We start from the raw sequence: 17,123 nt of genomic DNA, 5'->3' as shown, positions 1-17,123 counted from the left end.
CTTGGTGGAAAGATGGAAATGATACCCAAACATGCTCTTTCACAAGTCAAAGTCTCATAAATGCTACTTATAGCTATCCCCTTAACTTCCTATAGTGGTTTGGTTAGATCTACAATGGTAGCACCAGTATTCTATTGGGACTTTGTACCCACAAATTCTAGTCTATTAGGTCAACAATTTTGACACCTAAACCAGCTCACTGTACTTGGCGCCTCTATATTAAGGCCTCCCACTAAGAGGCCATTTAACTTGTACGGGTATTGTCAATCCTTCTTGTCTGTTATGTGACTATATGGGTATTTTTAGATTATTAGGATGATATTATTTAAAACATTAGACAAATATGTCCTGGACAAGTGCAAGGAGACTGTAGTCACTCCTCTATATCCAAGGCTATGGATCAACAGAGAGAGATATGACATAGCTGGAAGTTCACAATTTTCATTTGGTTTGTCAGATCTGGAAGATGCATTCATAGATATTCCCAAAAAACTTGTACTTGAAATTTATTCACCAACTACAAAAAGCTTCGAAGTAATTTTTTTGTTTACCACAGTTGAATTGAGAAATGTAATATTGCTAACAAATTAGTAGTTTTGAAATGATAAATTGCAATCATATTTTTAACTGCACAAAGCAAAATTTTAATAATGTATTTTCAATTATTACAGTTGACAATTTGGCATTCAAGCACATTACCCATGAATAAGAATATATAGTGGTTGTGCGTCTTATCTGTATCTAGCCACCATATTCTGATCTCAAACATGTTCCTTCATCAGTAAAGATAAGTGTGTGTCGCATATTAGCAGCATTAGTAGCATTCTTTCAATGGCAGATGTAAAAACTGATATTCAAGGAAGGAACCACTCTAGAGGAATGCAGTTGATAGTGAAGTGCACTGTTGGGATGGTGTCGTTGAAATATGGCATGATCTAAACAATAAGAAATACAAGTACTCACGGAACTCTTGCCTTGACCCTTTGCACAGCTTGTTTGATTCCCTCCCTGTCAAGAAAAGTATGCAACAATACTTCTTGCACCTGTGTACAAAGATCGAGATTGTCATTATGTTATTTCCTTTAAGTTGACTTCTCTACTCCCACATTCATTACATTCATTACTGTTTTTGGAGAAATGCAAAGGAAAAAGGGATCATAGTGAAGACCTGTCTACCAGCACGAGCAAGGAGAGTAAATCTACCATTTTCACCAGGAATCTGCAAGATACGCAGTTTAAATAAAATGGAAAGAAAATAATGGAGACAAATTATATCCATTGCCTATCGCTTGCAAAATGGTGATGTAATAAAAGTTATAATCATCCAATAAAAAATGAGATGTAAACCTCATTTTTAATAGCATCAGCTTACATGTGAAAGCCAAAGCTCCAGGTCTTGAGATACAACTCTTTTTTCAAGTGCTTGTCTTCCAATTTTAACATCAAGTATCCTGTAAATGGTGGACAAAATTGTGATATGAGAAAAGCTATTCACAAGGTAAAAGTTTCCTTCATCATATTCTGGTAAGAATTTCTAATATAACACTGCTAAAATCTGGTCTCGCCAGAATGCCAATATAAATCATAAAAATTAAATAGTAAATAAATGAAAAAAAACTCCCCAGAGTTTGACTGGTGAATTGCTATTCAAATATTGAATGCCTTTGATTACTGAAAGAGATAAGAAATGAAAATGACATAGCCATGATGTCAATTTCTTCCCATCGTCCAACAGGATCCCAAGGTTCAGAATACAGCCCCTGATTTCACATGTTTGATTGGGTGCACATTGCCCTTGACTCCCTGGAACAGAAGGAAACCCAACCAGGCATCCCCTTGGGCAATCCTTAATGCAGTGAACTAAGAGAAGTACCCTGATATATAAGGCACTTCCAAGTGTTCACTGCCCTTACAAGACATAACTAGAAAAAAATGATAACTAACTTTTTAAGTTTTTAATTAATTAGTTGTGAGGGATCCAACACTACAACGGGAAACACAATGCCCTCCCTAACCCAGCTGGTATAACATGTGAATTACATGAAACAGCTTTCTTTACCATGTGAGTTAAAGCAGTCTATGGAATAAGATTGTGATATGAGTTTTAATCAAGTGTTTAGGATCTTACAAACTTAATAACGCAATAAGAATGTAGAGGTACAAAGATATTTCTTGGAGCCTTGAACAAAGATTTTGGCCAGAGTTATTACCGTAGCTAAAAAGTTAAACTTGAGAATCAACACTTAAAATTCTACTAGATCAAATTCTTCAGACAGTGCACTTATGATGACTATGATTCATGCATGCGCCTATATAGAAATCAGTATTTTTTATATGAGATATTTCAATGTTATTATTTTGCACGGAAACTTAATTTTCTACTCCTAACATATAAAAAATATATAATTGTTTATTTGGGACCATTCCTCTACGTCCCAGAAATTGGCATCACTTAAATTTGGATGGTCTCTTACACATGTTTGATATCCGACCTTATATTCCAACTTCCCATATTCCCAAACTTGATAAACATTGTTTCTTCCGTTAAAGAGTTTTAAGCAGTTTTAGAAGCTACTCTGATCTCTTGTGCTGTATTACATTATTTTATTTTATTTTGTTTGGTACAAAGAGAATTTTTAGCTTCACCCAAGTCAAGTGAGGCCACAAACAAAGGACCTCATCCTCAACATGAACATACAACATTAATGTGAATAGTCTAAACCTATGAGCACAATAGCTAAATAGAGGCACAAAGCTTGCGAGCACACTAGGCCTATGAAGCTATTGGCACTAAGATGCATGGCATGAACAACAACATCAACATGAAAGTTCTAATTTGTGAACACATCTATTTGATTTGAGGCTCAACTTATGGAACTCCTCTGTATAAATGCTTACATCCAGGTTTCATTGTTTGAGATTTTGCAACCTTCTATGCATTGGAGTTCATAGTCAATGGGTAAGAATTGGTTCTTAACTTGGGTTTCATTCTCTCCCATGACTTTATCATATTCTTTTTGTCCTTGATCCTCTCCCCTTGCGAAAAATTCCACCATGAGAAGTTTGATTCTTTTAATTTGGCTTTTACCAACTTGACCCTTTTATCTTCTGGGACCTCCTTGTATTCAAAATAGTTAGTCAAAGACTCAACCCAATCTATCACCTCCTCAGGGTCTAAACTTCCACTGAATACTAGCAATCCTTCTGTGGGGTCCCTATTTATTGACTTTAGAGCTTCCACAAAGGCTTTTTGGGCTGCAAGCAACTCCACAACTTGCTTAGGGGTCTCTTCTTCTCCCTCTTCTTCTCCATCAACGTCACATTCCCCGTCCATCTCTTACCCTTTGTTCTTCTGCAATTCTCCAAGCTTTTCTTCTAGCATTTCTTCTACCAACTTATTGATAGCATCCCATGACATGTTTTTATGAGGTGTGCTACTAGCCTCTAGAAATTCTTCTTCTTCTCCTACTGACATACACTAGGATCACAGTACCCAAGTGATCTAGTTCCTTTCTCTGAATAACAATATGATGAGGAGGCTAGATGATTGGATGGTCTTTCACCTTACAATAACCCCTAATATCTCTTCTTAGGTTCAACTCTCAAGCATCTCTTCAAACATCTTTCAAAGGGGTTCTCACACACCTTGGCATACATGTGCCCAACATAGACTTTAGTTAACCTATCTCCCTTTCACAAGCCTTGAACAGAACATGTTCAAGTTTTAGGCCTTCTTGTCACCTTGTTCCTTTCCGTAGGTTGGTTTGATAACATGAGGGTTTGAATGCCCAACCACAAATTGTTTTCACCAAATACTAGGTTGCATCCTTACACCAAACAAACACCAATTTGACTGGTCTGGGGGTTCCCAAATTGGGTTTATACCTAATTGCACAAATTTGCCACAATTAGGCCTCTAGTAGCCCAATTAGGTTGACCTAAGAGGTATTTTCTTTGCCACGTTTGATTCTAGGTGAATCTTACCAAACTAAGGCCAGATTCAGAAACCCTTTTTGGTCTTCTACACAATATCTCAAAACCAAATTAGATCAATTGATCTGTCTGCCTTTTCTTTGTAAAACTCCTATTAGGTCTATAGGGCTATTTAGGACAGTTTACTGCAAATGTTTTGATTCGGGCACTTTTCCCTTGCAATTCACAACTTTGATCACCATGGATAGATGGAACACCCCCTACTCAACAAATTACATCCATTCAAACCCCTTTCCCAACTTGTTTTGCCAACCTAATTCAAACTGTTCACATGTACACTAACCTGTCACATAGGGATATCACACTTAGGACTTCTTGCCATAATTAGCAACACACGTGGAACACTCTAAAAATTGTTTTATTTTACAAGTCATAGATGAACCTATTTGTTGGAAACATAAGATAGGCTAGGTTACTAAGAGGGGAGGGGTGAATCAGGAACCAATAAAACTTTAAACTTACTTCACCAATTAATCCTTCATTTATTATTTTGATCTAATTGCGTGCATGAAAGAATGAAAGCAATAAACATTCATAACACTTTGACACAAGATATGGTGACCCAGAAACCTTCCAAATAGAAAGTAAAACTGGGGTGGGGATGATACCCACAAGCTTTAGTACTGCAGTATAAAGTTGGCCTATTACGGCTTACAATTGACCACTTCTGGTGATCTACCCTATTAGGAGCAATAAGGACTGTTAGGTCCACCTTGTTAAAGGATTTACAAACATATAGTGAAGTATGCACTCTGTTAAGAGATTTAGTAAAAGACTGTTAAGTCCACCCGGTTAAAGGATTTGACTGATGCACATGTTAGGGTGAGTCAGTGGTTGATCTCTAATCTACAACTTTGATTTGCTAAATGAGATTCCTTGAATTGCAATGATCACCTGACTATGATAGACAAGTCTCTGCTATACCATATACTGCTTGTAGCCTTCTTCATTTCACACTCATCTGCTTCTTACTTCTTTACATACTCATTTCTTTCTACATTTTGGATATGATACAAGATATTACATATATACCAATCTAATTAATTACTTACCAGAGTCAGCTACAATACCAAATTCATCATAATTCACAAAGTTGGCCCATTGTTGTAACTTGGGTTTTGAAGACAAACTTGGTGATGTTCTGACACTTGGTAGACTCTGGCACTCGGTTGACATTGAAGCTCAGTCCATACTGATCACTTCGAGCATCAAGAACTCGGTGAACACTGTATGACTCGGTGAACACTAAGAAACTTGGTAGATACTAAAATGCTTTGTTGACACTACAACGCTTGATCAACACTGAATTCTCTTCGTTAACATTGCGAGCTCAATAGACATTGATGTACTTGGTTAACACTACAGAGCTCGATTAACACTGTGCTTTGCCTTTAAAGCTCAGTAGACGTAGAACTTGGAAAGCATTGTAATCTGTCTTAGATGCTCGATAGACGTAGAACTTTGTAGGCACTACAATTTGTCTTAGATGCTCGATAGACACTATGAAGCTCGACATGAACTACAATCTAAATATTTAGCTCAGTAGCAACTAAATCACTTGGTTAACATTGCTAGAAGAATGATAATCTTGGTAGCAACTGTAAAGCTCGGTAGCAATGAAACCAACTGACTAAGTGTTAAGTCACTAATAGACAAAATGACCTTAATGTCAACAATCTCCCCTTTTGGCATTAGTGACAAAAACACTTATCATATCAAAAATCTAAATTCTCAAAATTACAAGTCAACTTCTTTAGTGAATAATCTGGATCTTCAACTTGGTTTTGTAGCTCGGAAACCTCTTACTCTATTTTTACTGATTTTTCAAAATTGCTTTTGTAAACATATTTTTAGCTATTTGTACATGTGTCTTCATATTACTACTCCCCCATACATATATCTCTCCCTCATACATATATCTGGAGTATGATAATATTATCCCCCTTTATTAATAATATTCTCCCCCTTTTTGGCATAAATGCAAATGGTGTAAAATATTTACAAGTTAATACTAAAATGTGACAAGGAATCACTATGTACCTTCAAAATGATTGCTATGGTCTTTTCCCAATTCTCTTGCAATACCTTAAGTGCATGCAAGGCTATCTGCACTTCAGCTAAAAGTTCCATCATATGGTCAACTATGGAGAAGTTATTGCCATGGACCAATGTCTTTGCATGTGCAATATGATTTTGTAGTGCATCCATGTTTGGAAGAATCATGCCTTGAGTTTCTGCAAGTGTTGCCCTAATCTTGGCTTCTTCCCTTAGTAATTCTGCCTGGAAATCTCTCAAGTACCTGATCTTTGCAAAATGTGCAGAATTGCAACTAGGGTCAAGTGACAATTGATGTGCACTTGCCTTCATATCTTCATCTATCTTGGATAGTTTGTCGTTTATCTCCTCAATAAAGATAGATGTGTCATTCAACTTGACAAATAAAGAAACAACATTATTTACATATGTTTCCAGTGTAGCAAGAATAGTAGATAATTCTACTCGTTCAATAGCTATCTTCTGTGCTACTTGCTCCAAAAATTTGTTTTCAAATTTTCTTTTTGCCCTCTGCAAAAGTTTTTCTTGTCCATTCAGTTCTTCATTGTATTTGTGGACAATTTCAACAAATTGATTCAAAATAAGTTGTTTCTCATCAACCTTAGTATTCAGAGCATCAACAAATATGCTCTTGATAAATTCAAGGACTTGATTTTTCTCTTTCCTTTCCTCTCTAAGTTTTTGCTGCCTTTCTCTCTTCTTCCAAAGTTCTCCAAGGGTGTCCATCTCTTCAGGGGTGAGGTTAGAGGTATCCCAATTTGTAATAACAATGTCCTCATCCAGATCAATTTCTTCCTCTTTTCCCTTATCTATAACAGAAGGAACAATTTTCTTTCCTTGTTCAAAACTTCAGTTCTTAGTTGAGACTGAGTCTCAACTGTCATTGCACTAGCCATGGTGGAAACAATAGTGGAAATAGTAGAAATAGAAAGAAATGTAGGAATAGTAGAAATAACACTAACAATAGGAATACCTTGTTGTTGCTTGATCAAGCCTGATGTTGGAATTATCTAAGCCTGTTGCTTGATAGATGAAGTGTTAGAGACTTCACTCATTGAAGTACTCGGTAGAGTAATTGCAGAGATTGGTTGGGTGCTTGGTAATCTAGTTTTATCCTCAACTTACTTGGTAGAAACCTTCTCTAAGCTAGATTTCACTAAGGCTTCACTTAGAGAATGAGGAAGGGAAGTCATAATTTCTATTGCTATCTTTTCTACATCAGTATCCTCAACACTTTGTGTCTATAGAAGACTTCCTCCTGTAGCTTCTTGTTCTTCTTCCTCATCAATATCATCAATATCTACATTTTCTATTTCATCATCTTTTATTTATGCATCCTCTTCCATGTCATCTTCCTCACCATCCTTATCATCTATTTGCACAACATTATCACTAGGCTTGTGCAGCCCATAGATGTTTTTCCTTGCAATAGTATTAGATTTCACCACAGATTCAATGTCCTTTGACAGGATCAGCAATGCATTGAATTTTGGAGTAAGCTTTTTCTCATTTTTCTTCAGTGATTCCCTGATTTCCTTGACTGACAAATTAGGCATAGGTTGCCTCAAGGTTTGTGCTCTGATGTCCTTAGCAATATTGAGTGCAATCTCCCAAACTGGTGCAATTTCCTTGAGAATTGCATCAAGAACTTGAGCTTTTAGCTCATCAGGAGAGTACTTCCATTTTGCCATTTGTGCCATTAGGGCCTCTTCAATCTGCTTCTTCTCTGTTGCACTCCTAGTGTCATACTTAAGTGATTTGAAGGATGCCACCCCTCCTTTTATTCTTTTCAGCCTCTCTTTAAAGGTAGGGACAGTCTTCTAAAATTTGATTTGTTCAACTTCATCCTCTTCATCACCCAACTTTAGTTTTCTCTTTGATTTGGTGGATCTCCTTGTGAACACAGCAGGGGAAGACTTTTCAGGCTTTGTTATTATAACCTTCCCTTTCTTCTTGGGAGGCTCCTCTGCTTCAAGTTCTGCTTCCTCTGCACTCTCCTCTTCATCTTCATCTTCATCTTCAGCTATGTCAACTCCCTTACCTTTAGTAAGCATGAGAGGAGAGCTTGATGACTTGGTGTTTCTTCATGATTTTCTCTATCGTCTTTCTTCCTCTGTTTACTACCTAGGCCAACTTGATCTCAAGTTCAATCTTGGCCTTTGCCTCCTCATATGTTCCAAAATATATAGCCCTGGGATCCATAGGCTCATTCAAGAGAGTCTCAATAATGTCTTTGGTGTCATCAATGTTCACCTCATAACCCAAAGGTTTTACCCATGCCACTCTTAGCCTAACTAATTGGATGTGAACTTTATCACAGTTACTAGAAAATAGATATCCTGCTCATAATCTTCTACTAACTTCTTAGGAATCCTATATCTTCTCTGCATCTTCTCTTTGAATGTTTCAAAGTAGGCATCCATTATACTTTCAAAGTTTTCTCCCATTTCAGCTATGAATTCATTTATTTGATATAAAATAGGTATGTCTTTCCTCCATACCACAATTCCTTTAGAAGGGAAAAAATTTTGAACATAAAAGAATAAATAGATTAAAAGAGAACCAAACTTACACGGATTGTTCTTGGAGACTCAGATTATCTTCATGTTTTTGCCAAATTGACTCAACAATAGCTCAACAAGGTCAAAAGACAAATTGTTTTTTTACCACCTTTAGCACTAGGTCAATTACTTCATAGGGAATGTTGTTCTATTTGCTCAAGCTATATAACTTGTAAACAATCACATGTATCCCATACTTGATTTCCATGTCTATTACTCCATTAAGCTTCATTCCTCTGCCATCCCACTTGGCAAGAGTTCTCTTCGTCAATTCAACCTGACCTAGGGTTTTTGTGGTCTTAGCTTTATTCAACATTGGCAACCCAGTAATCCTGTGTATCACCTTCTTTGTGATCTGGATAGGGTGATCCAACCACAAATGTATCTCGTGAACTCTGCTCAAGATGTATTTGATCCATTTCCCTTGGAAATCTCATAGCATATGCATAATGTGTGTCAAACCCTTTGTCTCCAAATGTATATGCCCCGGTTTCAAAACACCATCCACACAAAGTTCATTGAATGCCTGGTTCATTTCTAGGGTTCCAAGCTCTTAAATCAAATAGTGATAAACTGACCTGATATCGTGTGTAAGAAGTACCTTCGAAGGGATTTGTGACTGCACTCCAACTGGGTCAAGTGCCTTTACAATTGCTAGTGTCAATTTGAATGCAGGAGCCTTGCAATCCACTCCACAAATCAACATCTCTGAACCCTTTTTCACTTTGTTGCTTGAAGATACCCTTTGCTTGGTAAATCTTGAACATGACAATAGTCTTTACTAGACACTGCTTCAAATCGCTTTGGGGCTCTGAAATCGCTCCACTAATAGCTCTGAAAATTCATGGTGAAATGATTCGATGAATTTTCTCCTTTTGACCAAATTTTATCTTTATAATCACCATTAATGCTTCGTACAAATGTTCGCTCGATGACAGGTTGTCCTCCACTCGGTTAGGTCTTTATTGCTCGGAAGACACCTTCAACTCAGTAGGAACTTCGAACTCAGTAGGGTTACCATCCATAACAAATGATTTTTTCATAACAAAAACAAAGACAGTTTATAAAGATATTTTCCAAACATTCATTGAATAGATAACTAAATTCCTTTTCATATGACATTAACTTATTTAATTATCAACGGTAACTGAAATAACCATGCTTATCTATGATATGCATATCAATGATCAACTGAAATAAAATAATTGTATAACTAGATTTACAATCAACTGAAAAATAACTGTATCAATAATTAACTGAAATAACTAGATTTTAACGATTAACTGAAAATAACTATATCAATAATCAATTGATTAAAATAATTGTATCAATGATCAACTGAAATAACCAATGATTAATTGAAAATAACTATAATAATGATTAACTATCTTTTTCTATGTACAAGTAAAGTAAATGCTTATTATGAAAAGAAGAAAAGAAACATACAAGTAATATCCAGTGGGTCTTTAGCTGGTTGTACAAGCCTCGGCTTTCGGTAAGAGGAGAAGCATTGACTTAGGCTTAACCTCCCAACCTCGGACCACACTTATCCCCACACAATCTATTGAATTAGAAAGGCCCTCCCTACCCCGGGATCAGGCTTGGAATACTCTTAGTCCAGCCACCTAAGCATACTGGTGTTTGGAATGTCCGCACAATTATGGACGAACATGTCTGCATAGCTGGCACCACTGACATCGAGTGATCAATAGATGGAAAACATGCCTTTAAACTACGTTGGCCAAGGTTTTTTGATGGGTTCAATGACCCGATCACCACCACTCGACTTGACAATAGGAATCATTAATAAGGACGAGCATGAGCTATTAAGTAAGATTATTTAATTTATTTAATCACATCTAATTCCAATTCCGTGTTTTTGCAGATTTCATCTCACCTCTTCACCTTTCTATGGCTATATAGCCGGTGAGTCCTAGGTGTTTGGATTGTCAGAGCAATCAACTCTGTTATGTTAATTCATGACAATTAGATGCTTCCAGCATTTCACATTTTGTGATTTGAGAGATTTTAAGACTTGCAGAAATAAAATCATTGGATTCTGATTTCCAATGACAAAAATAATTTATGATTCCATGTCTTGGATACTTTGCTATGATTTATAGTAACAACTTCCTAAGGTTATTCAAGTATGAATGGGTATAATCTGCAGTTTACTGCTATGGAATTTGAAATGCATTAATAGTTTTAAAAGGAATTATAGCAATATTTGGAGAATGATCAACCACATGGCCTAGTATAAATTTTGGAAATGCCTGAGTCTTGCTAGACGCTTGTGTATCAGCTCTTCTTCAATTTGATTACTTGGTGTAACCACAGTATGTAAATGCAACCTCAACTTCAGCAAGGAAGAACAATATACGGAAGCCTCTAACAAGAATGGCAATGCTATAATCTATAGAGATTTTGATTGGAGTTTGTAGAGATTCAAATGGTATGTGGAAGCCCAAAATATGAGTAGGGGAAAAATGGAAATAATGAAGAAGTCGGAAATGATAAAGGGAGTCGATCTTGAGAAAGGTAGTCGGGTGCTTGAATAGATATTCGCCTCTCACTCTCGACTTCTATTAAAAAGGGAAAAACTTGACTCCTTGGCTTCCATAACATAAAGAATATCTTGGCTCTTTGAACGCCAATTAAAAATGCCAAGTGTTAAATCAGTTTTTTAAAAGAAAAAGAAAGAATAAAGGTTGGAAGAAGGTTTGAAGATTATAATTCGAAGAAAAATATTATGGTTTATATTTATGTACATATATTGGTGAGGTGGCATCATTTTATTATAAGAAAATAATATTATGGTGTCACTTCATTTTTACATCTGTGTACGTACATAGGTATATATTATAATAATATGATGAAAGAACATTTAAAATACTTGGAGGTACATATTATATTTTAATTAAATTATTTTAGGTTTCTTGAATTATTTATTTAATAGCTCATGCGGGTCCTACAGATGTATCCTGAAGTTCAAGTCACTAGGTCCTTACCAAAGGAGTTTAAGGTCATACTTGTCAATCCTATTGACTAGACTAAGCTAGTATCCCATTCTATTGATCCCGTTTAGCAATGCTTACCCCCTTCATCTTCTCCTGCAATTACCCGTGAAACACTTCCACCATAATAACAAATTCCATAATAATTTTCATATAAACATTTAAAATTATTAACCAAAATTCCAAAATCAAGCAACTACAAAACATCATATAACAAATAATGGTTAACGACCATCTTCATTAACAGTTAACACAATGGATATAAATAACTACCTACTTCACATGATTATGAAAGAAAAACTTGTTAAATCCAACGCCTATGAGCAAATTTAAAATTAGGTCAAAATTTGGGAAGTAACACCATCGCTCGGTCTGAAATCGGTACTCAGTAGAGTCACAACTTGGCATCTGCATCTAGAAAAAGATATGCAACCCGACCTTGTTTGGTAAGGTCTTAAATTTCCCTCATCACTTGGTGATCCTTATGCATCTTAAATGCTGCTATGAATCTTTCTGCTTGCTGGTTGGAACTAATGTTAGATGACTTCTTCTGAATCACAATTCCAATGATCTCCATAGGGAACTAAGTCGAAGTGATTGTGCCACCCAACTCATTGACTTGGATGTCAACAACTTCAAGACATTCGCTTGTATTCTTTGGAGATTTCTGCACCCATTTTTGCCTCATTTTTTTTCTGATATTGTCAGCTTTAGCTTTCTTTTCATCTTCTACTCTTCCTCGATTCATACAATTCTTGGCAAGATGTCCAAGTTTTGTACATACAAAACATCTTTTTGTAGTGTCTCTCTTCCTCATGTGATGTTTTACACAATTTGCTCCAATGTTCCCAAACTCACCACAGTAGTGACGTCTAAACAGTGTGTTGTAATCCCACCCAAATATTGCTTTCACAATTTACTCTACTGAGTTCCACTTCTTGGTCTTGCACTTTGAAGATTCGTGTCCTTGTTTGTTGCAATTGTGACACTTTTCTTCAAACTTAGGTTTCTATGTGCATTCACTTGCTCTATGCCCATGCTTATTGCAATTGTAACACTTTCCATTGAATTTTGTTTTACCATTGTTCCAACACTTGTTTGATGTATGACCTATCTTACCACAATGATTGCAAGTAGGTCTTTTATTCTTTTGAGCTTGTTGAGATGATTCACCTTCATCTATATATCTTAATCTAGCTTTGCCTTTGTGTCCATATTGACTTTCCTCATTCAATTTATTCATGCTTTCTTGAGATTTCATCATTCTCTCATTAGTTTGTTTTTCCATGTTGAGATCATTCTGTAGTCTTTCATTCTCTATCCTCAGATTGATAAGTTCTTGATTTGTATTATTGAGTTGATCAATAAAGTTTGTTTGTTAAAGGGATAGCTATTGAATTTCATTGTCCTTTTCTTCTATCTCTTCTTTGGCTTTGTCCTTTTGTTCTATGACTTCACATAATCTGACTGACTGTATTTCATGTTCTCTTTTCAACTTTCTAACTTCTTGAAGAGTGAGATTCCTCTCAAGTAGGTCTTTGATTGTTGCATCAACTTCATCTGAATTTATTTTTTGGCATAAGTCTTCAATTCTTTCTTCATTGAAGAGATTGTCATTCATTTATGTTGCAAGATATTTCCTTCTTTGCAAGGATTGAGAGAGTTGCTCCTTTGCTTTTTGAGTTGTCCAATAGCCAATTCTAGATCCAACTTTTCATTCTTAATAGCCTTTTTCTAGTATGTATACCTCCATTGCCTCTGATCTTTTTTCAAGTTGTTAAACTTCTAATGTCAAAACCAGATGCTCTAATACCAATTGTTGGAAATATACAGTAGGCTAGGTTACTAAGAGGGGAGGGGTCAATCAGGAACCAATAAAAATTTAAACTTACTTCACCAATTAATCCTTCATAAATTATTTTGAGCTAATTGCATGCATGAAAGAATGAAAGCAATAAACATTCATAACACTTTGACACAAGATATGGTGATCTAGAAACCTTTCAAATAGAAAGTAAAACTAGGGTGGGGATTATACCCACAAGCTTTAGTACTGCAGTATAAAGTTGACCTGTTAAGGCTTACAATTGACCACTTCTGGTGATCTGCCCTTTTAGGAGCAATAAGGATTGTTAGGTCCACTTTGTTAAAGGATTTACAAACATACAGTGAAGTATGCACTCTGCTAGGAAATTTAGCAAAAGACCATTAAGTACACCCGGTTAAAGGATTTGACTGATGTACCTATTAGGATGAATCAATGGTTGATCTCTAATCTGCACTTTTCATTTTCTAAATGAGAGTCCTTGAATTGCAATGATTGCCTGACTGTAATAGATAAGTCTTTGCTATACCATATACTGCTTGTAGCCTTCTTCAATTCGCACTCATTTGCTTCTTACTTCTTCACATACTCATTTCTTTCTACATTTTGGGTATGATACAATACATTACACATATACCAATCCAATTAATTACTTGCTAAAGTTGGCTACAATACCAAATTCATGATAATTCACAAAGTTAGTCCATTGCTATAACTCAGGTTCTAAAGACAAACTCGGTGATGTTTTGACACTCAGCAAACACTGTCAACACTTGACAAACGTTGGCACTCGGTTGATGTTGAAGCTCGGTTCATACTAATCACTTCGAGAAGCAAGAACTCAGTCAACACTGTATGACTCATTGAACACTGAGAAACTCAATGGAAACTGAAATGCTTGGTTGACATTGAAACACTCGGCCAACACTGAATTCTCTTCATTAACACTACGAGCTCAGTAGACACTGATGTACTTGGTTAACACTATAGAGCTCGCTTAACACTGTGCTTTGCCTCTGAAGCTCGATAGACATTGTATAACTTGGCAGGCATTGTAATCTACCTCAAATGCTCGGTAGACATTGTAGAAATTGGCAGGCACTGTAATCTATCTTAGATGCTTGGTAGACACTATGAAGCTCGTCATGAACTTCAATCTGACTATTTAGCTCGGTAGCAACTAAAACACATGGTTAACACTGCTAGAAGAATGATAAGCTTGGTAGCAACTATAGAGCTCAATAGCAATGAAACCAACTGACTAAGTGTTAAGTTACTAATAGACAAATTGACCTTAATGTCAACATTATCAAACACGAGAATCAAAAATTTTGACTAGAGAATGATGGCCCAAAATTCGTAGTTTCCTCCAAACCCTAGGTCTATGAGGGTTAAGGGGTAGCCGAGAAAGAATGCTTCACCAAATTTGTCCCCTGCAACTTAGAAACTTCAAACCAAATGCAAATTGAAGGTAACAAAATGTAGTTTTAGGATCTACAGATTAAACATGATCACCAATCTAATACCAACGAAAATGAGCCAGAATTACCCTCGTTTCATAGAATGTTCCACTTCTTTATTGCTCCAAATACTACCAAAAATAACAACCACCATTGTCGGGCCTTCTCAATGTTATTTCAAACATAATTCAACAGTTCCTGACCAGATTTGATGTTAGGTGATCGTTTTGCAACCGTTTTGCAATTAGGCACTAAAAAGTTGTCAAGCTATCATGACAACATTTGAGTAACTTAGCAACTTTTTAGGAATTTGATCTTAAAGCTATTCTAGGACCTTGAGCAGTCCACATTTGGTCTAGATAACATCAAAATGACTCAATAAACATAGCCTAAGGGCTGCCTTGCATATTTGATCCGCTTGGCCTCAATTTACACCAAAATGCCTAAAACATCTAAAGTTCAAATTAAGTGCCAATTTTGGCTTGCAATTTTGAGAACGCCTTACGTCATAGACCCAAATGGTCCTTGGAGTCTTATTACAACAAGTTTACCCTATTTAGATCACATATGCCCTTTGGCTCACATTATAATTGAAGGAGCTCCTACAACACATGACCATAAGTGTACATGGAGGGAATCATTGATACTTAATAGGGAAATGTGAAGGGAGGAGTCCTTAGTTTTTAAGGAATGAACATGTGGTTGTGTTGTGAATTTTTCACAACATCACCCCATTGCAAATGGGGAACCCTCTTTTTGTTTCAGCTGTAGGTTTTAGTGGTCTTTTCGGTCTTTGATAGCAACTTTTTCAAGTCTTTTGACCAAGAGGGAATTCAAAGATGTCCAGGAAATTGTGCTTGGAGTGTGAATTTGATTGACTTGAAAGTTTGGGCGTCAAGAGTCCTTGGCAGAATTCCTCTAATCAAAGGGTTTGCGCCATGGAAATTACTTTGTCGGAGGAATCTCTGCCAACCTTAGAGTCCCTTTTGTGATGCAACTTGAAATTCAAAGGGAAAGAAAGGATTTTATTTTTTTTAAATTGTGGGGCAGGGTCAGGGGGTGAGGCTGATTAGGCTTAGTGTTGGAACAAAATGCATTTTGAGTGAGTTTGGGTTTTGATGCCAAGAGTAGTAAGGTCAAGGTTGGCTGAATTCCTAAAGATCAAAGGAATTCCACCCTTAGATTCTTTTAATTCTCAAATTTCCGCCATATTTAGAAGGGACAAAATTGGATCAAAGCTAATGATCAAGGCTGTGAGAGAGGAAATCTGCCAAGTGTGAAGGGGGGAGGCAAGTTTTTTGAGTTGCAATATGAAGTGAAACTAATAGTGGCAGAATTCCTCTGATTAGAGGAATTCCGCTCCCCAAATCCCTCTACAATCAAAATTCCCACCCTCCATGTGATGCCCATATTGGATTGAAATGAACAATTAAGGGGTGCTACAAGACAATGCAGAACAAAGTAGCAATCAAGAGAGGTTGATTGAATAATTTTCGCAATTCAAGTGTCAAAAGGGAGAGCTAAATGTTGGCGGAAAGTCCTCACCTAGGGAATTTTCACCCTTAATTTCCACATATCTTGAACGTTCTGCCTCTATTAAGGAGAGCAAATCTAGATGCAAATTCAATGATCAAGGGATGACCAATGTTGTCTAAGATGTTAGAGGGGGTGAGTTTGAGTTTTGGAGGCCAAGAAAAATTGAAGTCATATTGGAGGAAAACCTCTAATCAAAGGAATTGCGCCACATGAATCCTCTGATCTTCAAAATTTTGCCCCATCCATCATGGCCAAAATCAGTTTGAAGATGATGAGAAAAGGCTATGAAGTTAGAAGGAAAGAAATTCCTTAATAAGGGCAAGTCTTGGGAGTTTAAAACTTGAGAGATAAAGGCCAACATAAAGATGTGTGGCAAAACTAATGAAATCTCAAGAATCTCACCTTGCATTCCTCAAAGAAAAATTTCTGCCAGCCCATGTGATGGCTAACATTGGATTGAAATAAGTAATCTAGAGGTAGCAAGGCCTAATGAAGGGGAGATGATGAGAATGAGGGGTAATGGAGCATGCTTTCTGGTTGAAAGTGTCAGCAAGGTGCAGCCCAAGTTGGCGGAATTCCGCTGATTAGAGGAACTACGCCCCCTGTAATCCTCTAAATTTCAAAATTATGACCCCTGAGTGTGTATTTTTTAGCAAAATTAAGTTCAGTGCGATAAGGT

At 36.5% G+C, this 17,123-nt stretch overlaps 1 protein-coding gene across 3 annotated transcripts in view; it reads right to left on the bottom strand.

Annotated features, from left to right (window-relative positions):
• Positions 1-620: 620 nt before the first annotated feature.
• LOC149557274 (Nucleic acid-binding proteins superfamily) overlaps positions 621-17,123 on the bottom strand; it is a 208,591-nt gene continuing 192,088 nt past the window's right edge. For all 3 annotated transcript variants that reach the window (XM_089831975.1, XM_089831977.1, XM_089831976.1), the window contains 3 exons: positions 1,373-1,451; positions 1,169-1,219; positions 621-1,043 (listed from right to left, as the gene is read on the bottom strand). In XM_089831975.1, the coding sequence (XP_089688101.1) occupies positions 960-1,043; positions 1,169-1,219; positions 1,373-1,451 (214 nt within the window). In that variant the 3' untranslated portion in view covers positions 621-959. The remainder of the gene's footprint in view (positions 1,044-1,168; positions 1,220-1,372; positions 1,452-17,123) is intronic.

Source organism: Cupressus sempervirens, chromosome 5 (genome assembly GCF_028749045.1).
Source record: "Cupressus sempervirens isolate cs-2001-9-10 chromosome 5, ASM2874904v1, whole genome shotgun sequence".
NCBI lineage: Eukaryota > Viridiplantae > Streptophyta > Pinopsida > Cupressales > Cupressaceae > Cupressus > Cupressus sempervirens.
Note: the sequence above shows the minus strand (reverse complement) of the source record. Positions and strands in the feature narration are given on the sequence as shown.